Below are 27,085 nucleotides of genomic sequence, written 5' to 3'. Positions count from 1 at the left end.
GGCCTTGGATTTCATTTTCCAAGTTTAATTTCACTTCAGAAGGACCCCTGTGGTGTCAGCAGGTGTAATCACGCAGTCACTCACTAACAGTAAAACATATTTTCTGCACACAGCATAATGTTTCCCTAACACCATGGCATTTTGTAAACTGTAATCTAGTAGAGGTTTCATTTATGAATATGATATTTCAGTAGAGTTCTAGTCAACTAGCTACAATGCCAAGTGGTATTTGGTAACCGCAAGAATATAATGTTTTCATTGTTGATTATCCACTCGTCTTAGTAATGAGACAATATAACCTGTTAGCATATATGAGTAATCAACACTTATTAGCTGATTTTGTTATAAGGTTTCTCATAGCTCACGAGTTTGGACTTTACAGTTGGTAAAACTGATCCTTGGGATTTTTCAGCTCACTGGCTCATGCTAGCTTGTGAGGAAGTTATATGATAGAACTCATTAAAAGTAAACTTACCAGTGCCAAAGTGATCCTAATAAACTCGTATGCATTGCACTTTTTCTGGTGTAAGAGCTTGCCTACTGTAAATACACTTTGCTTTTCTTCTCCCTGGTGGGAAATAATCTTAGGAAAAATGAAAACTTTTCAAAATGAACCTCTCCTGATCAGCTCGATTTGAGGAACCATAAATTGCAAAGAAATTGAATGAGTCATAATGAATTTGTGTTATCACTGTATTTATATGCCTTGACGTTGGCCTGAGATTTTTTGTTTTTTGTTTTTTTGTTTTTTACTATATTTTTGGCGGATCGGTTTGGGCCGGTTATCCTCCATGCATAGCAGATGAGTCAGTCACATGGTTTGTGACGTATTAAGAACGGTCCATAGGCAAAAACAGTGGAGGTTAATGAGAATACGGTTGAATCCATTTAATTGCATAACGGATTATTGCATAATTTTTGTATTTGTACAGAATTGTAAATTAATATTTTCCTGTAACTATGTTCAGTTACATCACATGATCAGTAAACGTACTATATGTTAATGTTGACACACCTCATAAATGAAGTGATAATTACCCTAGAAAGACAAAACAACCTAAATTTACTACGGCATGTGGTTTCTTTTGAAAATCACATCGGTAGCAGATGCCTGAGTGGCACACGTGGTTGTCGTCACTCTCTACTGTCTCATTCTTTTGCACGGTTTGTTACCAAAGTTAATTTAGCTTGTCTAAGGTTGCACGTAAACATGAAATGACCAAATTGGACCAATAAATGTACGGACCTGCTGTATACCCCAGAAAGTGAACTGTCCTTTAAAGTATTTTTAGCCAAGTCTCCATCGGCTTCCACATGTTTGGGGGGCTTTTTGACCGTTCCTTCGCCAGATTTCCCCCCGCTCTCTGTACTTGCTTGCATTCTGCAATGTTAAAGTGGTGCCGCAGATTTTGTAATTAGAATGAGGTCAGTACTGGGCTACTCAATGGCATTAACCTTTTTATTGCTTGTTAGGCCCTGTGGTTTGGATTGCTGTTTAGTTTTTGCCTGAGTTTTGGGTCTTTAGTAGTCTGTAACAGGCTTTCTTCTAGTATTTGCCTGTATTTAGCACTGTCCATTTTTCTGAACAAATTTCTCAGTCCGTCCAAGAGGAGCATCCCCATGGCATCCTTCTTCACTGTAGGGATTTTTTTCAGTGGAATATCTGCTATGTGAGGTTTCTGCCAAACATAACATTTAGCATTTCGACCCCCCCAAAACAACTTTTCCCACATTTTCACTTTTCTTGCAGTGCAGGCTTTGAGATGGGTTGTGTGACGTAGTGGCTTCTTTCTTGTGAGCCTGCCAAACAGTTTTATGAAGTTATGTTATTGTTGACCCCAGAACATCTTCTTCATTATTCATTCTCAGCCATTGAAATCTGCAGGTCTTTTAAAATAAAAACAGTCCTCACAGTGACCTCCCTCACCAGTATCCTCCTTGTTTGGTTGCAGAGTTTAGATGGGAGGATGGGATCCTTTTCGAGACAGGGTCTGGGTGGAACACTGCAGCTTCAACTTCATGATTGTTCTCATTGGGTTATCCAAACAATTTCGTCTTTCTTCTGCTGGCGTTTAGATGCACTTTTAAACCAAATTACTTGTAGGCCTAATGCAAGTGCAAAGATCAGGGTTTGAAGAGGGGGAAGGTATCATCTCAGTTCAAGACAGGAAGTAAAGGATTCAATTGAGAACTCCTAATCTGTATCGATTTCCATTGTGTTTACAGTAAGCACACAGAATTCCGAAAACAGTGAGGAAATGTACACAGAATAATTTAAGTGTAAAGAATAAAAATAAGACCTCAGCAGTGGTGCCATTGTTCTTTTTCAATACTTTAAATTTCTTCTGTCCACTCCCCTATGATTCCCCTTATATGCCCTTCACCAGGAGTATTCTCTCTCTCTCTCTCTCTCACACACAAAAACACATACACGCACTCACCCAGCTTCCCGTATGCAAGTCTTATGCATGCACGCATATAATTGTGTTTGTATGTGTATCTGTGTGCATATGCAGTCATATTCACACACTCCCTTGCCATCCTTTTCAATAATTTGAGAGACTAGCCCAATTGTGACATGCAGCCACATGTGTACAAAGGTAACATTACAAAACGAAATAGTGTAAAGACAGAGCAAACGATGGACATAAAATTAAACAAAATGCAACAAGAATTTTTTTATTTAAACATTAAATATCCTTATGTATCATTTGTTATGCTGGTTTAAAATCTATATGGGGATGCCAATGATTAAATGCATTCTGTTGTCTGCATTTTATGTAAAAATTAAATGGTAATAGTTAAACATTTCAGTCAAATGTAGGTGGGCCCATGTGATTTATCTCTCGCCTAAAGGGAAACCTTTCTCTCTGTCCTTTAGCGGATGAAGTTCCTGCTGCTGCAGCAGAAGTATTTGGAGTATCTGGAGGATGGGAAGGTGTTGGAAGCCCTGCAGGTCCTGAGAGGGGAGCTCACGCCACTCAAATACAATACAGAGCGAATCCATGTCCTCAGCGGGTATGGTCCTGCTCCTCATTCAATTTCATATGTCACTACCATTCCTCCGGTTTTATATGCTATGGCCACTCCTTCCCTAGTTTCATATATGCCACGCTCACTCTGCCTCCAGTTTCATATGCCAGGCCTTCCCTCCACCTCCACCCCCACCGTGCTTTATTAGCACTCTAAAGATGTCCAAATAAACAATGCCATTTTTCCAAGGCCTCATCACTCAAAATATGAAAATATGAGATTGCCGTATATATCCCATGATGCCGGTAAAATAGTTCTAGAAAAACAAATCTCCTAACCCATTCTGGCGATCCTTGCCAATTTTTCCAGTGTTCTAGTTTAAGGTTTTATAACTCCAGGGGTAAGCAATCACAGAGACTTGAAAATGGCTTTAATGAAGCAGGACACTTGTATCGTTTGCAGAACTAACTTAATTGTGTGTCTTGTGAAAATGAAGTTCTTTATTTTGCAATGAAATGCCGCACTGTGGAGTACATGAGTAAATATCTAATAATTCACTTGTTTAAGTTTTGCTGTACTCTAGAGCTGTGGTGTCCTCTAATACCCCCAGCTGGTCTACCTCAAGGACACCTGATACAACTAATCAAGCCCTTGATTTTGAATATCATACATTAATTGTGTTATTATTGTGGACATATTAAGGGAAAATAATTATTCAAATTTTATTTGTGAAATGCAGATTTTTAAATATTCCAAAAATATTCCATTGGCTAGCGTGACCACTGTTTCTCATGCCCTTTGCCCCCTACTGTTGATATCATCTCTATCCTGCTGGTTTCTGATTGACCGCTATTGTCACCTGTGTTTTGCTTGTCTGTGTTTGGCCGCTTTCCTCAGGTACCTGATGTGCAGCCATGCAGAGGACCTGCGAGCCAAAGCTGAGTGGGAGGGCAAGGGAATAGGCTCCCGCTGTAGATTGCTTGACAAACTGCAAAGTGAGTGAACAACACACTCACACACACTCGGGTTTATTTTTTTATTAAAAAATACGTGAATTTTTCTGTTTTTAATTATTATTTTTAAAAACCAGTGAAAATTTGGAAAAACTGTGACAGATTATAATAACAATGTACATTTCCAGGATAAATATTTTGTTTTCATTTTAACCATTGTCATTTATTTTAACGGCACACTTAATGGCATTCGTACAGTGACAACATAAAAGAAATAGGCCTAACATCAACATAATTATGACAAATTATTCATAATTAATAAAGTAAATAAGTATATCTAATGAAAAAGACTCAGGAATGCAGTTTTACCCCTTAACTTGCATGACTGGAATGGGTTTATTTGCATTCAGTCCTTCAAGCCTAAACACAGGATAGAGAAAAAGCAATACAACTAACGGTTCTATGTGTATAAACTATTTTACAATACCATTTCACCACATTTTGTAACTGGATCTTGCTGACCCTGGGCTTGCCTGTTTTTGCAAACTATGAATTGAAACAATGCCTAATATTAATTTTTAATTAAATTTTTTGTTTATTTTTTATTTTGATAACATTTTATAAAACTGCTTGCTCATATAGAGCAAGCCTAAAGAGCTCATACTGCACAGTTCTGGAGCTACCTTTCAAATTGGTGGCACTTATAGCCCTGTGACATAACCAGGAGGTATTAAACAAGCACATTCACTTTCCTACACATTAATTATCTAGCTAGAATACTTAATGCATACTAGGAGAACCTACTTACTAACTTGTTTTTATATAATGGCTATATAATTGACACATCATTCCAGCAATTAATTGATGCACAATGAAACTTTCATGACGAGCTGCCTGGCATGAATTGAGTGATGGTTCATGCAACACAAAAAAGAAAGTAAACCGCATTCATTCAAAAGTTTGTGCATATACAGTGGGCTCCATAATTACTGGCAACCTTGATACATATGCACAAAAAACACTAAACTAAAAATGAATACCGTTTTCTTTTCCAACATGTTTAAAGTAGTGTGCTTTATTAATGATTCAATGGATTCAAGAGAAATCAAGAAAATGTAGCCTATTTCCCCCAAAGAAACACCCCGGTTTAATGCTTCATGCAAGGACCCCTGGCAAAGGCTTTTCCTATCATTTCTGATTAGGTTAGGCAACATTTCATTTGGAGGGTTTTTTGACTTCCTCCATGCAGAACTTTCCAAGATCATTGATATCGCTTATGGACTACCCTCCTCAGTTCAGACCACAAGTTTCTGATGGGATTTGAGTCCAGAAATGGAGATGGTTACAGCAGAACGGGGTTTTTTTATTTAACCATTTCTGTGTGGACTTATATGTATGTTTGGGGTCATTGTCCTGAAAATCCACCTACGACCAAGTCTCAGACTCTTAGCAAAGGCAACTAGGTTTTCCACCAAGCTTTTCTGGTACTTTGTGGAATTCATTATCCCATTGATCTTAACTAGTACCGCTGGCAGCAAAACATCCCTAAAACATTAATAATCCACCTCCATATTTGTCACTAGGTACTTTTATGTACAGTGGGGCAAAAAGGTATTTAGTCAGCCACCAATTGTGCAAGTTCTCCCACTTAAAAAGATGAGAGAGGCCTGTAATTTTCATCATAGGTACACTTCAACTATTTTAAAGAATCCAGGAAATCACATTGTAGGATTTTTAATGAATTAATTGGTAAATTCCTCGGTAAAATAAGTATTTGGTCACCTACAAACAAGCAAGATTTCTGGCTCTCACAGACCTGTAACTTCTTCTTGAAGCGGCTCCTCTGTCCTCCACTCGTTACCTGTATTAATGGCACCTGTTTGAACTCGTTATCAGTATAAAAGACACCCGTCCACAGCCTCAAACAGTCACACTCCAAACTCCACTATGGCCAAGACCAAAGAGCTGTCAAAGGACACCAGAAACAAAATTGTAGACCTGCACCAGGCTGGGAAGCCTGAATCTGCAATAGGTAAGCAGCTTGGTGTGAAGAAATCAACTGTGGGAGCAATTATTAGAAAATGGAAGACATACAAGACCACTGATAATCTCCCTCGATCTGGGGCTCCACGCAAGATCTCACCCCGTGGGGTCAAAATGATCACAAGAACGGTGAGCAAAAATCCCAGAACCACACGGGGGGACCTAGTGAATGACCTGCAGAGAGCTGGGACCAAAGTAACAAAGGCTACCATCAGTAACACACTACGCCGCCAGGGACTCAAATCCTGCAGTGCCAGACGTGTCCCTTTGCTTAAGCCAGTACATGTCCAGGCCCGTCTGAAGTTTGCTAGAGAGCATTTGGATGATCCAGAAGAGGATTGGGAGAATGTCATATGGTCAGATGAAACCAAAATAGAACTTTTTGGTAAAAACTCAACTTGTCGTGTTTGGAGGAGAAAGAATGCTGAGTTGCATCCAAAGAACACCATACCTACTGTGAAGCATGGGGGTGGAAACATCATGCTTTGGGGCTGTTTTTCTGCAAAGGGACCAGGACGACTGATCCGTGTAAAGGAAAGAATGAATGGGGCCATGTATCGTGAGATTTTGAGTGAAAACCTCCTTCCATCAGCAAGGGCATTGAAGATGAAACGTGGCTGGGTCTTTCAGCATGACAATGATCCCAAACACACCGCCCGGGCAAAGAAGGAGTGGCTTCGTAAGAAGCATTTCAAGGTCCTGGAGTGGCCTAGCTAGTCTCCAGATCTCAACCCCATAGAAAATCTTTGGAGGGAGTTGAAAGTCCGTGTTGCCCAGCGACAGCCCCAAAACATCACTGCTCTAGAGGAGATCTGCATGGAGGAATGGGCCAAAATACCAGCAACAGTGTGTGAAAACCTTGTGAAGACTTACAGAAAACGTTTGACCTCTGTCATTGCCAACAAAGGGTATATAACAAAGTATTGAGATGAACTTTTTTTATTGACCAAATACTTATTTTCCACCATAATTAGCAAATAAATTCTTTAAAAATGTGATTTTCTGGAATTTTTTTTTTCTCATTTTGTCTCTCATAGTCGAGGTATACCTATGATGAAAATTACAGGCCTCTCATCTTTTTAAGTGGGAGAACTTGCACAATTGGTGGCTGACTAAATACTTTTTTGCCCCACTGTATTCCTCTTTTGCTGCCAAACATATAATGGTGTGTTTGGCCAAAATCTTTGGTTTCGTTCTCAACTGACCATAGCACTCTCTTTTGGTCATCATTCTAATGAGGTTTGGCAAACTCCTGACACATGGTTTTGTTTCTTGTGCTCAGTAAGGGCTTTCTTTGTGCAACCCATCCAAAGAATTTGTTGATATAGCGGTGGTGTCTTATGGTTCTTTTTCCATAAGGGAAAACCCCTAGGGGACCCCAAGATGCACCCAATGTCTGCAATTATCGAACTGTGATTGCACCGTGAAGCTTGCCAGACATAAACTGAAGTGGAGAGAGAGTGAATAATTAAGCCAGTTAAACCAGGGATTATTACGAGTCCAGACTGTGAGAGCCAGGTTGGGAGGTTTGCCAGGACACCAGGGATGACCCTCGCTCGACTGTTTGTGCTACGTTGACTGCCGCAGAATCTGCGGCGACCGCAGTGAATCAGGACCTGGGGTTTAACGTCTCTGAAAGACTGGTTTCTGTGTCCGCAGCGTACCTGCCCCCCTCCGTCATGTTACCCCCCCGCCGGTTACAGACCCTGCTGCGGCAGGCTGTGGAGCTGCAGAGAGACCGCTGCCTCTACCACAACACCAAGCTGGACAGCAGCCTGGACTCTGTGTCCCTTCTCCTTGACCACGTCTGCAGCCGGTACACCCTTGTCTCCATTTTCCACTGCCCCCTCGTTTTTAAACACTTTAAATGTCTCAACCAAACACAGTGGGCTTGCCTTTGTCATAAGGGCACACATCAAGAGCTTTTGCATTCTAAAGGCTCATTTATGCTCAACGTTAGATATGTATGCCGATATCGACGGAGCCTTCTGTCTGTACTCTGACCAAACGGTGCAGTACCACCGGAAATCGTGGTGCAAGTATAACCAATAGTTCAAGATGATTACACGACCATAGGAATAACGAATGGCAGAAGTTCACTAATATTACTGAAAAGAATTATCTGTCAGCAAAGCTGCCTCCGCTTTTGCATCTTTCCTAAGAGGTACATTAATATGACCTCCTCCACCATCGGCATGTTTGTTGTTGTCAGTTGGAAGCTTTTGATGCTGCCCTCTAGTGGATGTATTGCTTAACATCCAACTTGAAGGACGCATGGAAGTATATGGCCAGTGACGGTTACAACGTTAGAAATGGGCGTATCTATTTCCATACATATAGGGAGTATAAATGAGCCTTAATAGCAGACAACAGGAGAGAATAAAGCCAAGTACTAGGGTGCCCTTTTCAGAAAAAAATATTGCCACCTTCCTCTTCCTCCTCTTATTCATCTTCCTCCTGTCTGTGCTTTCTCATACTCCCTCTCAGTCACATGCATCTTGCATCTCTACTGTCAGGGGTGGTAAAGATGATAGTGATGGCCTGACCTGATAATGTATTCTCAGCTTGTCATGTATAAATAGTTGGATATGACCTGTTCACTGGATCAGATAGATAACAGATGGGTGTACTGTCTAATAAAACCAATTCAGAAATTTTGACTTAAATCTGTGTGGATGAAATGTTGCAATCAACTTTTTTGGATTTTCAAGCTTTGGGTGTTATCCTCTCGTCCTTAGTCTCATACGTTTTCTTCTACCCTTACAGGAAACAGTTCCCTTGTTATACCCAACAGATCTTAACAGAGCACTGCAATGAAGTTTGGTTCTGCAAATTCTCTAACGACGGCACAAAACTGGCAACAGGATCTAAAGATACCACGGTTATTATATGGCAGGTAGACCCGGTAAGTTTGCATACCATATTTCAGCTTTCTAAAGGTCTGTTCCACTATACTGGACTGATGCTCAGAGAGCATTCAATCAGAAATTACTCACTTGCTGACCTCACACTTTTAGAAATTTGTTTTTATACGTTGACCTTTTCTGTAGGTACTGTAGGCGGAATACATAACCTAGACATTAAGATAGACTTACTGTATGGACCGATAAGAATGCTGTAGTTCGTCTTTTGCTTGGTGGTTGGGCATGATATGTATTGATTGAAATGTAACTTGCATGTTATGCATCTTGTGACTTGTATGTCTGGCACAAGCCATTTTGAAGCTGCAATGTGTTTGTTGTTTGTTTAAGGCTTTGTAGATTTCATTGAAGATTTTCTGCAAAAGTATCTTTTAAATCTTTATATTATTATTATTATTATTATTTTATTATTATTATAGTGCATATTCCAGTCTTTTTATATTATTTGTAATGATAGTATTTTGGTATAAATTGTGATGGTTGTAGCTTCTGTGTATAATGGTGTATAATAAAATGTTTCAGTAGGCTTAGACTAAAACTGTTAGTTTATTTTCAGTAAAACTACTTTGGTTTTTGTTGACTAAAAACAAAATATTCTAATGACTAAAACTAAAGACAATTTTTGTCAAAATTAAGGTTCCAATGATTCATGCTGTGTTCGTGATCTGCTAATATCTGCTAAGTGCTGAAAACATCAAGGTTTTGTGTGTGATGAAGGATATTTAAGATATTTAGATTGTTTCTAATGAGCTTCCATCTTTATAGGGGTAGGATATACTTGGGTTTGGTTTTTGGTCTAAAGAAGATGATTATTACAGAGTGTATATATATATATATATATATGAAGAGTTTATATGAGTTTATACATCATTATTTGTAAATATGAATGCATTGCTTTTATAGCATTCACAGTTTTGAATGCAAATTGTTTATATCATGCTGGTAGTTCTTTCCTTGTAAGCAGCAGTGCTGAGCTGCACTCAGTTTACTTGTGCCAAAGGAAATGGTTCGAACCAAAAATAAAACTGACGGTAGTAACATCTTGAAGAATAATCAAGTACTTTTCCATAAGTGCAGCCTCTGGAAATGTGACTGTACTAGCTGCTTCGGAGTTACTGGACCTTTATTTTGTTTATTTAGACGAAAGACCCCTGAATGCCCTATACCTACGGGGCTCACCAGATTTATGAGTAGTCAGCCAGGTGAGATTTAACATCATTTGATACGAAATTAATTAGCAAAACTTTAATACAGTATATGTCTAAAAGTAGCCATCCAAACAGAGGTCTGTAGTCGGTCATTTAGCCGGGGGATGGAAAATATCCTGTACACCTGCCATTGTAAATCAAGTTGGTTACCCGTAACTCTCTAAAACCCCAGAATGTTAACTCCCTTTCAGCTGTGGGAATCATGTTTGTATTCACCTCCCTCTGTGATTTATGTGTATTTAAAGTGGATTTAAATTCTCGCCAGTACTGTTGTGTAGTGGCTCCTCCCCCCCCCCCATGTTATATGACGTCATGATAGTTTTGCTTAGCACATCGTTGGGGATTTTAAACATCCCTGCACTAACATTGACTCAGAGAGTGTAGTAACACCATTGTTTGGGGGACCGTAGAATACTATACGCTGTGTAACCTATGGAAAAGCAGTGCAGTGAATTCATTTTATGTGTAAAGAACATTAGTGGTAAATGTTTTGATGGCTTTGTTCTCTTGCCTTTAATAGACTGCGTGGGGCACTGCGATGCGCTCTTGTACCTCATCCATCGCACCCTGAAGAAACACGCTTTGCCATATCGATTAAAAGACAAGATATCAGGCAATTGATGATCAAAAATAATATATGCTCTTGTATAAGCTATCTCAAAGAGCAAATCAATGATTTGAATAAATGAACGACTTCATTCAAAACTTTCATGAAAATCACCGCAACAATCAAATTCCTAAAAACAGCATTAACAGGCACTTCATCAAAACATACAATCTGAACAGGTACATGCATTCCTCAACCCTTTTCCATACATTACACCAACACGGAAACTAAAACACGTAGGAAGAAAAAGCTAATATGCCACTGTCCTGAGTTCAGATTCCACATGTTTAACAATCAACCTATATCAATCAATCAACCATATCAGTCTATATGTTGCATTTTGCTATATTTCAGCAATTGAATGAATGAATAAACAATGTATCAAACCAAGGCAGTGTTGCTGCTCACAATCAGGTAGGCTACTAAGATGATAGCGTTGTGAAAATCCGAATGCGTACGGCAACCAAATAAGGTGGATTCAACTAAGCCTACATGATCATGATGGGCATACTCATTATTCACATTATTTTCATGGCTTTAGCAGCAAAATGACTTTATAAATGACATTTAAGATTGATATTATAATGTATTTATTGCATGTTATTATGAAAATATCTTACTTTAAACCGGCATAATTTCTTTTGCCAGTACTGCATCCCAGACAGTATCAGCGTACTTTCTCCACTGATTTTCATAAATATGTGGTTATAACCATAGTAGGCTGAAATGTATCACATTGTAATGTAACATGGAAAACTTGTAGGAATGATTATTATTATTATTATTATTATTTTTATTTTATTTTTTTTAAATATTTTTTTTATTTTTATAAAGGACCTCTTTATTACGTAATCTGGAACGTGATGGTATCAAAGTATAATAAACCCCCCAAAAAAACACAATGTATATACACTCAGTGACCAGTGTGTTGGGGTCATTCCCCTGCTTTTTTGTGCTCCAAAATCGGCACAAACCCCGATTTCCATGGATTTTCATATAGTTTGCTGATTCAGACAGCCTCAGTGTGTTTGTGGTACTTGGCCTACAAGCTTTCAGCTTGTATTAAAACTTGTAGGCCAAGACGGAGACCTATCATTTACCAGAATAACACAATATATAGTTAATTAATCATTCATTAAAGGTACAATAGGTAATATTTTTGTGTTAACACATTGTTACAAGACCATTCCTATCACTGAAAAAGGCTCACTGACATGTTGACTCACCCTCTGCCTGTGTTTATAGTCCTTAAATTCTGGTTTCAAAATATACAGCCCAACATTCTGTACCAAAACATTGTATGACTCTACAATAATTCAAGCTCATTGGTTGTAACTTGGTTTTAATTGCCACAGCCAATGGCATTTCAACATCAGCAAGTTTAAGGAGAATAAGGGGAGGGATAACGGCATTGTGGTTTGAAGGTATTTGTTGCTGCTATTCCTCCTTTGACCGTTAGAAGTCCGAATTCACGTATTGAGCCTTTAAAACAAAGTGAACTTCTTTATTCAGAAGCAATTTTCATTCACAGCGATTAATTGCATTTAAATCGAAGTAAAATAAATGCCCTTGCTCTAACTTGAGTAAAAGAATAAAAAATAACAAGATACTGTATATAGTTCATTAAAACAAGTTAACTTGTTTATTCCTAAAATACAACTTTCATTCACTGTTGACAGTTGGGAGCGATCAATTGCTTTTAAATCAGTTTAGAATAGGCTGATTAAAAAGCGGCTTTAATTTTATATGCTTGCTCTAATGATAGTAAAGTAATTAATACAAATATGAGAAACGCAGCTCTGTTCACCAAAAGAATATAGGCTACGCTAGAAGTGAGATTTGTGTGATCAAGCTGTCTAACTAGCCATTATCAACCCAAATTCTCAGGAAATATACCTATTGTATGAAATAGTTATGACTTTTAAATTGTTGTGTTGTTTAGGCTAGTGTTTAGGCTTGTCTTTGACAGGCTATGTGACCAGAGAGCCGCTACGAAACTATGTACATGTACTTTTGTACATGTTTATGCAAGGGTAAAATGGACAAAAATGATAAATGATAATTCCTCCGGAGACATTTTAAGGAATTTTTAAACAATTATGTATTTGGTTCACTGGATCCTCATAAAAAGGATACTGACATTACCCTGATTTGTGTAGCTTGTGGATTCCCAAAATGCGGAGAGGTCCTCCTCGCTTGTTTTCCACCTCATGTGTTACAAAATAAGGAACAGGTTGTCACTAAAGCAATGGCGTTATAAAATTAGTTTATACAATTTTTAACGCTTTTCAACTGTACATGCTGTGACTATATTGATTAAAAATTCCGCTGAATGCACAAAAAAACTTCCTGAATATGGACCGGTGTGACTTCAGGGAGTATACAGCCAAAACAACATTGTGTCACTGTCCCAATTTTCTTTTATTTTTGTTTCTGATTTGTCCCATTTTCCTCCCAATTTAGTAGCCTATTGTACCCTATCTGTTCCAGTTGCCAATGTGTTAGCTAGGGATACACCCTGTCTCTCGTCAGCCCAGATGAATCCGGTGATCCTGAGAACGGCACGCCTTCTCCAAGCAGTGTTGTCCTGCTCGTGACCATGATTCCGAGGCCCCCAGGGTGCTTTTGTATGCGGCGAACTCACTAACCCGACCTTGCTTAGTCCTCCCCCCGCCCTTGGTTACACTGCTCCATGTGAGCCAGCCAAACTCAGCTTTGGCAGGACCAGGAATCGAACCCCAGTCCTCGATGTGCAACTGCAACGAACTGATGCCTGCATCAAGTTCCATTACTTTAGCCATACGCTACTGCGGCTCCCCCACTGTCCCATTTCTTTTGCATTTAAGTGGATGCATTATATTTTTTAATCCTGTCATTTTGGCTGTTAGTCTCAAGTAATTTGTATGTCTGCAGGAGACTCACCAGCTGAAGTTGCTGAAGACTCTGGAAGGACATGCCTATGGGGTCTCATATTTGGCCTGGAGCCCTGATGACACTTACCTGATCGCCTGTGGCCCAGACGACTGCTCAGAACTGTGGCTGTGGAATGTACAGGTAGCGTTTATGCGCACACTTGCACCCAGCTGGGGTGCAGGTAACTATGAGAAGACTTGCACCCAGATCTGTGCAGGGATGCCAGCTGAAGCAACCTTTTCCCCATATACAGTGGTTTCCTGCTCCATTTGGTGCTTCTGATTTAGGAGATCTGCCAGCGGGAGGTTTTTTTCCCCCCACAGTTATCTGAGATGATTCAATGCTTGATTTGTGGTTCACGTTTATGAAATGGAGTGAGGCCAAATTTAATTCATTATATTTTAGCTGAATCGGACCAGTTTCACTATAATGACAGTTGTGCTAACCAGTTTTTCAGGGGGTATATCATGAAGTAGGATTACTGAGTTAGCTCTGCAAAATCATTTAGAGTTCTACATTTCTCACAGAAAAATGTGTTTATCCACTTTTTTTACTTCACAGTAGTAAACGCACAAGAAGTAAGTGCTAATGTGTTGTTGGCCTTTATTGGTCCCATATGAGGTTAATATAATGTATCAGGTCCACTTTGCACTTGTTCTGTTTAATTTGCACTTTGTTGTACGTCGCTCTGGATAAGAGCGTCTGCTAAATGCCACGTAATGTAATGTAGCTAGCATAAGCCAATAGCACAATAGCACTAACCCATACAATACAATAGTTTTTTAACAGTAGGCTTCTTGGTCAGGAGAACGATAAAAACAAAAGCATTCGATTACGGTCAACGGCACCGGAAATTTCTGTCGCACCATCCATAAACAGCAAAAGTGCCACTATAGGATTGATTTCAATCTTTATAAGTTATATAGAGAGAGATGCCAGTGCTAACGAGGTTAAATGATGCGGTGGAAGATGTACCCTATACCCTCACATTTGCCACCTGATGGTGGTTGTGTAAAAAGCAAACCCAAAACCACTATGGATTATGGGCAATCTTGCTACAAATGACTTCGCTGCCTGTTACAGGCAGAAATGCCGTGTAATTGCCCCTACTGTTGGAACCTTATTTTTTCCTGGCTGGCAACGTTCTTACCACAGAGGCAAACCGCCAAATGAAACACGAAACCACTATAAAGTGACTTTTCAGACCCTTCTTTTTTCCTAAAAGCAACAGTAGAAAGTGGACATGCAGTCCCCTCCAAAGGTATTGGAGCAGCAAGGTCAATTCCTTTGTTTTTGCTATACACTGAAGACAAGCTCCGTTTGAGGTCAAAAGATATACATGCATTTCGAATTTTAGCTTTTATTTCATTTTTATTTTATTTTCTAGATTTTTTTTTAAACGACTTAAAACATCACCTTTTGTGTCAGACCACCCAAACTTTAGGTACAAAGTGCAAAGGAACATGTGTCTGACAGGTGTTTCTTGTTAGCCAAATGTGGCCTGTTCGATTGATTGGTTACACGATTGATAGTTCTGAATGTCTACTCTTGGTTTTAGCAATTTTTTCATAAGATAATATTCCTTGAAGATGCTCAAAATCAAAAGAATTCTGGCTAAATCTGTTGCTGTTCTTAGGATATTAAATAATATAATTTTGTGACTGAAGATTGTAATCTACTATTTAAGAGTATGATTGGCATAGCAAATAGGCTAAATCAAATTGCAAAGAACATCGCTGTACATGCTGCTTTTGGAAGTGCATTTTCTTGCTTTAAACCACAAACTCACCAATAAACCCTATAGTAGTAGTATAAAAAAGTATATTTTAAAAGTAGTAAATAATTATACTTTTATAATTCTACATTTTACGTAGTGTATGGAATTATCTAGCCACCTACCCTAAGCATTTTCTTATAAATTCCAGTGATTTGATTCATGAATGTTGTTTTGCAAGAAGCATGTTATTCAGATTTCAGATGTTCTTGTACATCACATACCATTGCCTTTTCTTCCTCACTTTTTGTAATGCCCCTTTGGCAAACACTGTCAGCTATTGAGTTAAAGGTATAATTATGGGTATGTGATGGCAGTAAGCCCATTCAGTATTGTGTATGTGTCTCCCTGGTGGCCAGACAGGGGAGCTGCGGACAAAGATGAGTCAGTCTCACGAAGACAGCCTGACCAGCGTGGCTTGGAACCCAGATGCCAAACGTTTCGTCACAGGGGGTCAGAGGGGCCAGTTCTACCAGTGTGTAAGTACTGCAGGAGATGCTTATCTGTGCTTTTAGAGCTCACATTTTTATCCTTTGTTTAACCAGGAAGTGTCATTGAGAAAAGACTATCTGGTTCCCAAGAATTACACAACATTATGTTTTGTGTAAGGGAGGGAGCTGTTCTGTATTCGTGTGAGGCAGAGGGCTTGTGTGGTTATGTGTATGCGTGAGAGAGTGAAAGAAGGAAATGTGAATTGTGAGGAAAAAAAAACTATCTAACAAGACCTACCTACTGTACCACCGTCCGGCTGTTCTGAAAAGATGGTCCACCTGTGGCTGTGAGATGGGGGCGACAGTTTGAAGAACAAAATTGTCCGCTTTCAACAAAAGAGTTTTGTTTAGTAAAATGAAGCCCTAAACCACTGTAGACTACCATTCAAAAGTTTGGGAATACAGAGAATCCTTTGATGTTTTTGCATGAAATTGATCAGAAAATACAATTCAGACATTGAAATGCATATCAAACGATTTCTATTTCAATTGAGTGTTCTATTCTTCAGACTTCCTGTTCATCAAAGAATAATGCATGTGCAGCAAAAACAGCTTTGCAGACATTCAAGCAATCTAGTGCTTGCGATATTCAGATTTAAGTTTCATCCAAGACTTCCTGTAGGCCTTGCTATAGGTGCAATGTAGGGACCTTCTCATGGACCTCACAGTCAAGCTGTTCCCACAGAAACTGAATAGGATTTACTTCAGGCGATTTTGCTGGTCCATCAGTTGCAGTACTCCTGCCTATTTGTTTCTTCCTCAAATTGTTTTTGCTGGGGATGCACTGATCATTGACCAATGACCAACCATTCAGGAGACAGGGGCCCTCAGATTGGACCCCCCACCCTACCTAATGACACAGATAATCCGCTTCAACAGTACGGTTCTCTTATTGGGAAACTTACAAACAAGGTTATCTACAATTTCAATACTCTTGGACCAAAATAAATATGTAAATGAGGTTATTTTGTCCTGCTTTGCTGATTCATTTCAAAGTGTAATAGTAATTTGTCAGTCAATCAATGTCTTTGCTGTATTTCATTTTTTATCAATTTGGTGCTACTGAATAGCATTTGCTTTCAAAAACATCATTTCTCAGTGATTCCAAACTTTTGAATGGTATTGTATATGTACTCAGTGTGTGTTTTGTGTGTGTGTGTGTGTGTGTGTGAGAGAGAGATGACATCTGTGTTTTGCAGGATCTGGATGGCAACCTGCTGGACTCTTGGGAGGGTGTGCGGGTTCAGTGTCTATGGTGCCTGGGTGATGGCAGAACAGTGCTGGCATCGGATACACACCAGCGTATCCGTGGATACAACTTTGAGGACCTGACTGACAGAAACATGTAGGTTCCTCAGTTCCAATCCACGACTGAAACGGACTAGTTTAAAACAGTCTAAATCAACCTGAAACGGACTAGTTTAAAACAGTCTAAAACAACCTGAAACGGACTGTTGCAGCCGAAATACACCAAAATGGGTAAATGAGAAAAATATTGTATTTTTGTGTTTTCTGCAGAGTGCAAGAGGATCATCCTATCATGTCTTTCACGGTTTCAAAGAATGGAAGATTAGCTTTGTTAAATGTAGCAACTCAGGTAAGCTATGCTTCTACTTATGCAAAGCAAAGTTTTTGAGGCTTCTGCTAAAAAAGTCATTCAATTCTCTTTATTGGGCATTCTTGCAAACATTGAATCTACTTTGAATCGATGCCTACTGTTGGAGTTTCAACTTAGACAAGATAATAATTTATCAGGAGCAACTCAACATTTGTTTATTAGTATAGAACTTTCCTGGAGATTGGGCTAATCACATATTGGTGTCAACCTGGTCAGTGCTTTCAGTACCATATGGTTATGAGCCTGAAAAGTGAGTTTATGGTGAGGTGTTTATGGTGTTCTCTGTGTGTAGTCCACTGACCCCTGTTGGTAGGAATAGGGTGCTGTTTGTAAACGGTTGCACTGACCTCTCCTGGCCTGCAGGGAGTGCATCTATGGGACCTGCAGGACCGTGTGCTGGTAAGAAAGTACCAGGGCGTCACCCAGGGCTTCTACACCATCCACTCGTGCTTTGGTGGCCATAACGAAGACTTCATCGCCAGCGGGAGCGAAGGCAAGGGCATCCCCCAGCTTCACTATTTATCACTACAGCTTTCTTAACATATTCCTCCAGCCTAACAGTCTCACACCAGTTGTCCTAAATGCCCGCCTATTCCCCCAGCCTAAGACCATTTCTCACTGCAGCTGTCTTAAATCCCCACACATTCTGTCTTGAAGAATGGGCATATGTCAGGGATGTTTTTAATAGGGATGGCCCAATCTGGTCCATGGATTGGTATCTGCTCCCACCATATTTTAAGGATCGGACATCAGCTTGGGACACACTTGGGACTGCACTACAACACTTAATCTTACAAAACTTGTCTGAATGCCGTGTCACTCGTAAACAAGCACTATCCATTCACTACCACAAGGAATGAGGCTGTTGTTTATGGAACAAGTTGCCATCTGTTACGGTGTCTGCTGTATGGAACCTTTACAAAGTGGAATCTGAAAGCAGCCATACGGCCACTTGAAACATTGGCAATGCCAGTATTTCAAGTGGCAGCATAAGCACCGCTTCTTAACGCAACAAATTTGGTAAGGCGTCTGAAGAAACACCACTCTGATGCAGTTGCCCCAAAACAAGAATGCAGCTAGGCAGAAAATACTAGGATAATATTTTTAAAAGATGGGAAACATTTCAATAAAGTGACAGCAAACAATAAGAGGATAACCGAATTTGTTACGTGGATATACAGTCCCCTCCAAAAGTATTGGAACAGCGTGGCCAATTCCTTTGTTTAGATGTGTTTAACTACTTAGAACATGGCACCTTTGGTATCAGACCACCCAATTTTTAGGTGAGCAAAAAGAATGAGAACAGAGTATTTAAATAAATAAGCTTAATATTTTGTAGCATATCGCTTGCTTGCAATAACTGCATCAAGTCTGTGACCCATTGGCATCACTAAACTAGTCTTCTTTTATGATGCTTTTCCAGGCTTTTACTGCAGCCTCTTTCAGTTGTTGTTTGTTTTGGGGGGTTTTTTCCATTCAATCTTCTCTTCAGGAAGTGAAGTTAAGTGAAATGCATGCTCAAATAGGCTCGGTGATTGACTTGGCCAGACCTTCCACTTTCTCTCCCTAATGAAGTCCTTTGTTCTTTTGGCGGTGTGTTTTGGGTCATTGTCTTGCTCCAAGTTCCTCCCAATTAGTTTGGATGCATTTCTCCTTGGCAGACAGAATGTTTTTGTCGACTTCATCGACTTCATTGAATTCATCCTCTTGCTACCATCATGAGTTACATCATCACTAAAGATTAGTGAGCTCACTCCAGAAGCAGGCATGCAAGCCCAAGCCATGACACTTCTTTCTCTGTGCTTCACAGATGAGCTTGAATGTTTTGGATCATGAGCAGACCTCTCCACACTTTGGCCTTTCCATCACTTTGGTAGTGGTTGGCATTTTATATAGCGCCTTTATCCAAAGTGGTTAATATTGGTCTCATCTGTCCATAAAACTTTGTTCCAGAACTTTTGTGGCCCATCTCTGTACTTCTTTGCAAATTGTAATCTCACCTTCCGATTCTTACTACTGATGAGTGGGTCTCAAATCTTGGTTTGCATTTGGTATAGCCTCTATACTGTTGCTCTCTGAAGTCTTCTTTCGAACAGTTAATTGAGGTACCTTCACCCTTGCCCTGTGGAGATTGTTTGTGACTGACTATTGTCACTGACTGATGTTTCTTCACAGCTCTCACAATGTTTCTGTCATCAACTGCTGTTGTTTTCCTTGGTTGAGCTGTTTCATATCCGTTGCTCAGTACACCAGCAGTTTCTTTTTTTTTTCAGGACATTCCAAGTTGTTGTACAAGCTATCCCCAAGCTCTGGTTGATTTCCTCTCTTTTCTAAGCTTCAAAATGTCTTGCTTTTCTCTCAAAGACAACTCTCTGGTCTTCATGTTGGTTTATTTTTTCTAATACATATTTGCATGCAAACCCCAAGCCTAAAACCAAGAGTGGCCATTCATAACTTTATTGTTTAACCAATCAATCTAACAGGGCACATCTGGGCAACAAGAAACACCTGTCAATCACATGTTCTAATACTTTTGCTCACCGAAAGATTGGGTGGTCTGATACAAAAGGTGATGTGTTCTAGGTTGTTTAACCAATCTAGATAAGAAAAATACCAGGAAATAAAAGCTGAAATTTTGATCTGTCAACTTATCTTTTGACCTCAAAAATCAATCGCCTTCAGTGTATAGCAAAAACAAAGGAATTGACCTTGCTGTTCCAATACTTTTTGAGGGGACTGCATTTCATTTGGTATAACAGAATTGATTTTGTGGAACGTCATAGCATCACTATTCCTCCCAGTTCTCCAAATTAACTCCCATTCATTTTAGTGACCTTGCCGAAATTAAGTCTAAAATCACAAACTACTGTGAGGGTAGTACAACAATGGATTTTTTCTCTTGACCTTTTGTGAGCTCATCAGATGTTTTCAGGGATAGGTTGCCTATAAATTGATTAAAAAAATTCTGATAATACTTATACTAATACTATAACAATTCCAAGTTTTATATCTTTTTGGTATGATGTAGGCCTACACAGGGCATTTATTTTTTACAGGCCTATTAGTCACGCAAGAATTTCAAATATTTTATATTTGTGTATTAATTCCTTGTCCCATGAATCATATTTTGCTGATATTCACATGTGTTGCTAGTATTCACACTTTGCAACTACAATGGGGTACGCTCCACTCAATTGCTTATGTTCTACCAAAGTGAAATATATCCCTTAATATATAATTATTTATTTTCTTTATATTATTTATTTAAGCTTATCTTGGTTATGAGTCACATGAACCAGTACGTCAAAATAATTGGAATTTTTGCATCGAGTTAGCTAACAAGGAGCTGTAGTCAAGAACCAGAGGCCAGTCGCACCAGCTAGACTGTGCTACTGCTTGATTCATTAATTGTTTCCCCTAAAGTATTCTACATAAAATATTTGTGCTGCTATATGCTGTAGACAGTTCACCGTTCCAGTCCGAGACATCATCTGAGGTTCTGACCTTGTCAATTAATTCAAAACATAGCTCAACAATATTTTTATTTTTGCTGAGAGCATTACCTACAAGAATGGTCTGAAGGTTTTGCTTACTACGCCTACTACAGGGTGGGTGTTATTTGTACCCAGATGTCACACTACACCCAGTTGGTGCAATCGGTGTTTTTTTAATTTCATTCATTTTAAAACGCAGAACCCTCTCAAATCTTGAACATGGACTGACAACTAAAAATATCAGTATCAGATCAGTGTAGGCCGATACTCAATGTTCCTGCACTCGAATCAGGAGACTACATTGGGATATCCCGAGTTTTTAAAGAAAATGGGACGGTGGTGTTTCTCCTCGTAGAGAGACCCCCGGAAGTGTTTCAGCGGTGTTTTGTCGTATACATACATGTGTCAATGGTGTTTCCACCCCTTTCCTGCTGCAGATCATAAAGTATACATCTGGCACAAGCGCAGCGAGCTGCCTATCGCCGAACTAACCGGACACACGCGCACCGTCAACTGTGTGAGCTGGAACCCAGCACTGCCGGGCCTCATGGCCAGCGCCTCGGACGATGGTACCGTCAGGGTTTGGGGCCCCGCCCCCTTCCTGGACACACAGGATCTGGAGGGGCTCAACGGTAAATCAACCGCTTAACCTAACACAGCAAACGGGCTGCCCTATGAGTGGATGTTAGGCGAAAAACACCTGGGGCCAATAAGGAGGATTGCACCCCACACTTGAGGCCCTGAAGCAGCAGGCCACCACAACAGCACCATGCTAATGATATGGTGTTTGGAGGGAAGCTCTAAATCGCCTCAATTTTGGATTTTTTTGTTACGGTGTAGCGCCAAATCACTCCAGACCTTAATGCTGGTGTTTTTTGCAGATCTTTAGAGGGTTTCTCTTTCTCACTGTGGATGCTTAGACAGGGGGGAACATCAGCGCAAGTAGAGGGAGTAGAGAAATATTTATGTTTGCTCTTGGTCTCTGATCCTCTCTTGTCTCTCCCCAGAAAACTGCTGTAGCATGGATAGTTGATGGTGATTTTGGAGCGGAAGACTTCTCTAAATAAAACGACAAAATATAAAAGATATAAAAAAGAATGAATATAAAAAGAAAGAAGGAAAATAATTAGTTACATTTTTACCCTGGCTGTGGAGGTTGGCTGTGGAGATCGGTGTTACAGTGAAATGCAGATGAATCTCTGGACTTAACTGAAACAAAACAAAAAAAGAACAAAGAGACCCACCACTGATCCACTCTAACCTGGGCTGACCTCCTGCCTGGTTTCCACCTCCCCTGCTGTGGCTGCACCGAGAGGCCCCAAAAACACCCGGCTCCAGGCTGCGTCCTCACTCCTTCCACAAACCGCAGTCTCACATGTGCCCAAATGCAGACACATATGCATACACACAGACACATGCAGAGTCCGACACATACAAATGCAGGCAGACAGACACACGTACAGAGAGACATACATGCATACAAACACAATCGCAGACACGGACACATGCACAGACCAAGACATACGAACTCAGACTGATACACACAGTTATACCCAGACAGACACATACACATGCACAGACAAACGGACACAAATGCAGACAGAAACACACAGACACACACCCACACAAAGGGACAGACCGACAGACAGACACACACCTTCCCTTATGCTTCTGTTGTCCGCAGCCATCCCCTACCACATCCTGGAGACGTCTTCCCACAAACCCCCTCTGGACCCCCCATCATTTCCCTGCAGCCCATATTTGGACTCGGGGGTTTGTTATATCACCTGTGTTTGTTGGGGGTGATGATGAGTTTACTTCTTTTTTCTTTTTTTTCTTTTTTTTTTTTGGGAGGAGGGGATGGGGGCTTCTCGCATTTCTTTCCTTTTTCTTGCTTCGTACTATATAATTGCGTTGAATAGTGGCAAAACCCACACAAACAAAGATGCTTGTTTGGATTTTTTTTATAATAATTCTAACATTATTGTTATTATTTAACAGTTGAATTAGAGGGCTGTTGTAGTGGCCATGGAGTGCTTCAGAAATAATTATTTTTCTCAGATAGGAAAGCTAATTTCCTTCCTTTTTTGTCTGAATGAAAACTTCTGCCATCCCTTCACCCTCCTCCCTCCCTTTGCAGCATGACTCATGGTGGTCACATCGGTCACACCTCTTCTGGTGTGGAAAGTACGGGGTGGGGGGCAGGAAGTGTAGGGGTCCATTATCAGCAGGTTGTGCGTGTGTTTGTGTTTTGTTTTGTTTTTTGGGGGTGGGGGGAGGTGGGGGTGGGTGGGTGTGGAGAAGTGGCAGGGTCTACTGGAAGTGGGTCTTGAGATGAGGTAACTAGTTTTCCTAGTTTGTGGTTGCATTTTGAAGACATGCTTTTTGAATTTGAGGTATAGATTTGCCACAGTGGGGTTATATTTGTGCACAGCACTTGTCATTCCTCTGTCAGTCATTGTGTATGTGTGGCGTCTAAGCGTGTTCCGTGCACGTGCATGTGGTGTGTACATCTATGTGATGTGTATATGCACGTGTGTGGATGCGGTGTGTGAGTATTTGTGCATATTGTGTGTATGTTTCCATGTGTCTGTGCAGCATTGTTCTCACCAGTAGGTGATCATGCCATTATTCTTTATTTTTTTTGCCTCACTTTAATCGTTTCAACAATTTTAAACTGCAAGAATTTTAACAGAATCTGAGTTATTTCAAGCCCTCAAATGATTGGAAAGGAATTCAGTTGTGGGCTTAAATCCATGACTCAAGCTACAAAGTTCTCATACCTCTTCTGTCCCCCTCCATCCAGCTCACTACAGCAGTGGTGGCAGTACCTTATAAAAGCTTTTGCTCTTGTTTTTTTTCCCAGTATGTTATAACTATTTGCTATGGACTGATATTAAATGTTTAAAAAGACTGCTTTTCTGTCTGTTTTCTGGAATTTTTGTTACTTTTGTTCACATTATATCATTTTTTTCTGGTTTTGTTTGACCTTTCCCCTGTATTATCATATTAAACTATAACCTGCCAATGGGTCTCCTTATTATATATTTTTTTTGTATTAATTTTACCTTACCTACCACTTACACATGTAATATAAATGTGCACCCCACAAAATTGAAATGTTTTAATATGGTCGAAGAGCAATGTTGTCAAAATGATGGACAACATAGCACATCAGTTGTTAAAGAGAGACACAGTGTCGTGTCCCTCCGTACACTGACAGCTGTGGCTGTACACGCGAAAGCAATATTCCTCACCCTGACATGGCTCTGTCCACTGTCGTTCAAAGGCTGAGATGAGATGGCCCACGCTTCACAGCTGACTTCTCTGTTCCCATGTCTCCCCTGCACAAAGTGAGCTTTACTAGCTAGAGTGCCCCCATCCCCCGGCGTAACTGAGCAACCCTCTTTCAGTGTCCATATACAGGCTGAATCCCACACGGAGTGGACACTCGGGTGGAGAGAGGCTCTACATTTGTATGCAGCACGTGTATATATATATTTTTTTATTATCATCCTTTGAAAGTTTGTATTATTTGGTGAATATGCTGTAAAGCCAGAGCGGGTGCCCCAGGTGAGACCAACGGGGACAAGAAAATGGCCAGCAGCAGCCAGGGTTCCCAGGATATGTTTGCATTAAATGTGTTATTACAGAAGTGATTGTACTGTTTTGTAATGTTGTGTAGGAGAAGTGTTATGTATGCATATTTTCAATAAAGAATTCAGGGTTTTAAAGAAAACCGTGGCCCGATGTGGCATCTGGTGGGGAGTGGAGCGGACTCTGCCGTGGAGGGGGAGGGGGAAATTGGCAGGCAGTGCCTTCCGGTACCGTGGGCTGTTTCACAGCTGGGATATTCTCTTGACTAGTGATCCAAGTACCATGGGGATTATCAAATAAATAATTAGAAAATGTGTTGTCATGGAGAATTCATGGGTGAATAAAGTTTGAGCCAACCCTTCGATAGCTGAGGCCTGGATCAAGTTGTGGACTGAAGGGCCTGTATTCATTACAGCATCTCAGAGTTGAATGGTACATCCTTCAGCTTAACCACATCTGTGTGAAATGGAAATCTTTGTTCAATCTTTGTTCAGTCGTGTCTTCAGTCATTCTGACCTGTGATCAGCTTCTGTGATGCATATTCTGGACTAAAAATACTAAATGGATATGTACGTAGATGAGCATACCTGCCCTGAGATGCTATAGAGATTGGCCCTGGTCTCTATGGGGATTAATTCGTCAGATTTCACAATGCACAGATAAGATGCTGTCTGCAGTCATGGTAAGCGTATAGCTTCAGCATGTAATTTAGCTTCAATTGAACTCAAACCTGTTGCTGCACTTCTTCTGGTGACCACACAAGTGCAGTTACAGTTAATGTTTACATGACAAGGGTAGCAAATACAGTCCTGGTATACTAACGGGTGACATGGAATGGTAATGCCAGTCAGTTCAAATATAACCCATATAACAATCCCTATACTTGTTGACGATATTTTTAAAAAGCTCTATAAAAGCTCTATAACTCTATGTAAAAAATCCCCCCCCCCCCCTTAATATTTTTGATAATGTCTGTAAATAGAGGGATTGGCTGCTTTTTGAACCGTACATATCTGTAATAACTTCCAAATTTGTGTGGAACAAAAGCCACAATAATTCTTTTTTTTTTTTGGGGGGGGGGGGGTAATTGGAAGTACAATTTTCCCCCATATTTGGAATCTCAAATTGTGAAAAATCCCTATGCTACCCAGTCCTGCAGACCAGGAGTGTATGTACTCCTCTGAAGAAGGAACTCAAACTCAGCTAAAACTGCAGTATATGTGTTTTAGATTAAATTCACATGCTACCATCTTATGTTATTTTAGCTCGGTACTCCCATCACATTGGATTTGAAATGAAACAATGACACAGTCACCTTTGATTTGAGGGTATTTACATGCATATCAGGTGATCCATGTAGGAATTTGCTCCCTTTTTATACATACAGTGGCTTCAGAAACTATTCAGACCTTTTTTGCACACTTTATTGTGTTGTAGATTTCATTTTAAATGGATAAAATGTATATTTTACACTCAAAACATAATGACAAAGTGAAAGCTATGTATTAAAAATCTAAAACCTCTCATTTATATAAGTATTCAGACCCTTTGCTGTGGTTCCCTTTATTGCATTTGATCAGTGGTCCTGGAGAGCTGCAGGGTGTGCTGGTCTTTGTTTTCACCTTAATATCAGCAACAAATTCAAACCCAAGAAACCAGGTGAGGTGAGTTAACTGTAATTACTGCTTTAATTGATCGATTAATTGCTGAGTAGCAGCAAAAGTCAGCACGCCCTGCGGCTCCCCAGGACCAGGAGTGAGGACCACTGCATTTGATGGACTTACCAATACCAAATCATCTTGAAATTTGGTCCATTTCAACCTCAATTCATTTACCAAACAAATTTAAACGTGCATGCCTTGTGCCTTTGTCAGCATCCAATTGGATGTCCATACCTGAATAAAAATGGCCATGGTCAGCCGATCAAAATTCAGCAGTCATTAAAAACTTTGTGAGAACTGGCCAATAGACAGCGCAATGGTAATATATTAGCCTAGTGAGTGCTTCAACACGTATTTATCACTGTGTTTGCTGTCATCAGCTTTATTTAACCATACTTATGTGTCTGTACCTAGAGAACAAATGTGCTTCAATGACCCACCATGTGCCCCATACTGTATTTCAGCAAATTTGCATGAAGATTGTGGTACTGTCTCCTGAGACCAAGCTCCTTCAAAAATGTCAAACCTCCATGCTGGTGTGATGGTCCATTGGTTAGCACAGGAGTGTCAAACTGAACTCCCAGGGGGCCGCAGTGTCTGCAGGTTTTTGTGGTTGCCTTTCAATCAGCTGTCAATTAAGGCCTTGGGAACAAGGTGTGTGGATTGCTTAGCCAATTAAAGACTAAAATGAACCACAGGTGCCGGGAACAACCCGAAAACCAGCAGACACTGCGGCCCTCCAGGACTGGAGTTTGACACCTGTGGGTTAGCACATTTGCCTCTGAGAAAGGTCTTTGGTTTGAATCCTGCCAGGCCCATTCTGTGTGGACTG

General features: G+C 40.2%; 1 protein-coding gene across 1 annotated transcript in view; it reads left to right on the top strand.

Moving 5' to 3' along the window:
- Positions 1 to 23,263, top strand: part of LOC133128615 (WD repeat-containing protein 26) — a 37,619-nt gene extending 14,356 nt beyond the window's left edge. Inside the window, exons 4-14 of the mRNA XM_061242280.1 lie at positions 2,882 to 3,018; positions 3,871 to 3,968; positions 7,629 to 7,785; positions 8,736 to 8,874; positions 13,619 to 13,759; positions 15,752 to 15,871; positions 17,083 to 17,228; positions 17,402 to 17,480; positions 17,865 to 17,994; positions 21,433 to 21,627; positions 22,003 to 23,263. Coding sequence (XP_061098264.1) covers positions 2,882 to 3,018; positions 3,871 to 3,968; positions 7,629 to 7,785; positions 8,736 to 8,874; positions 13,619 to 13,759; positions 15,752 to 15,871; positions 17,083 to 17,228; positions 17,402 to 17,480; positions 17,865 to 17,994; positions 21,433 to 21,627; positions 22,003 to 22,028 — 1,368 coding nt within the window. The 3' untranslated portion in view covers positions 22,029 to 23,263. The remainder of the gene's footprint in view (positions 1 to 2,881; positions 3,019 to 3,870; positions 3,969 to 7,628; positions 7,786 to 8,735; positions 8,875 to 13,618; positions 13,760 to 15,751; positions 15,872 to 17,082; positions 17,229 to 17,401; positions 17,481 to 17,864; positions 17,995 to 21,432; positions 21,628 to 22,002) is intronic.
- The last annotated feature ends 3,822 nt before the right edge of the window (positions 23,264 to 27,085 follow it).

This window comes from Conger conger, chromosome 5 (assembly GCF_963514075.1).
Source record: "Conger conger chromosome 5, fConCon1.1, whole genome shotgun sequence".
In the NCBI taxonomy this organism is placed as follows: domain Eukaryota; kingdom Metazoa; phylum Chordata; class Actinopteri; order Anguilliformes; family Congridae; genus Conger; species Conger conger.
This window is presented reverse-complemented; position numbering and strand designations above follow the sequence as displayed.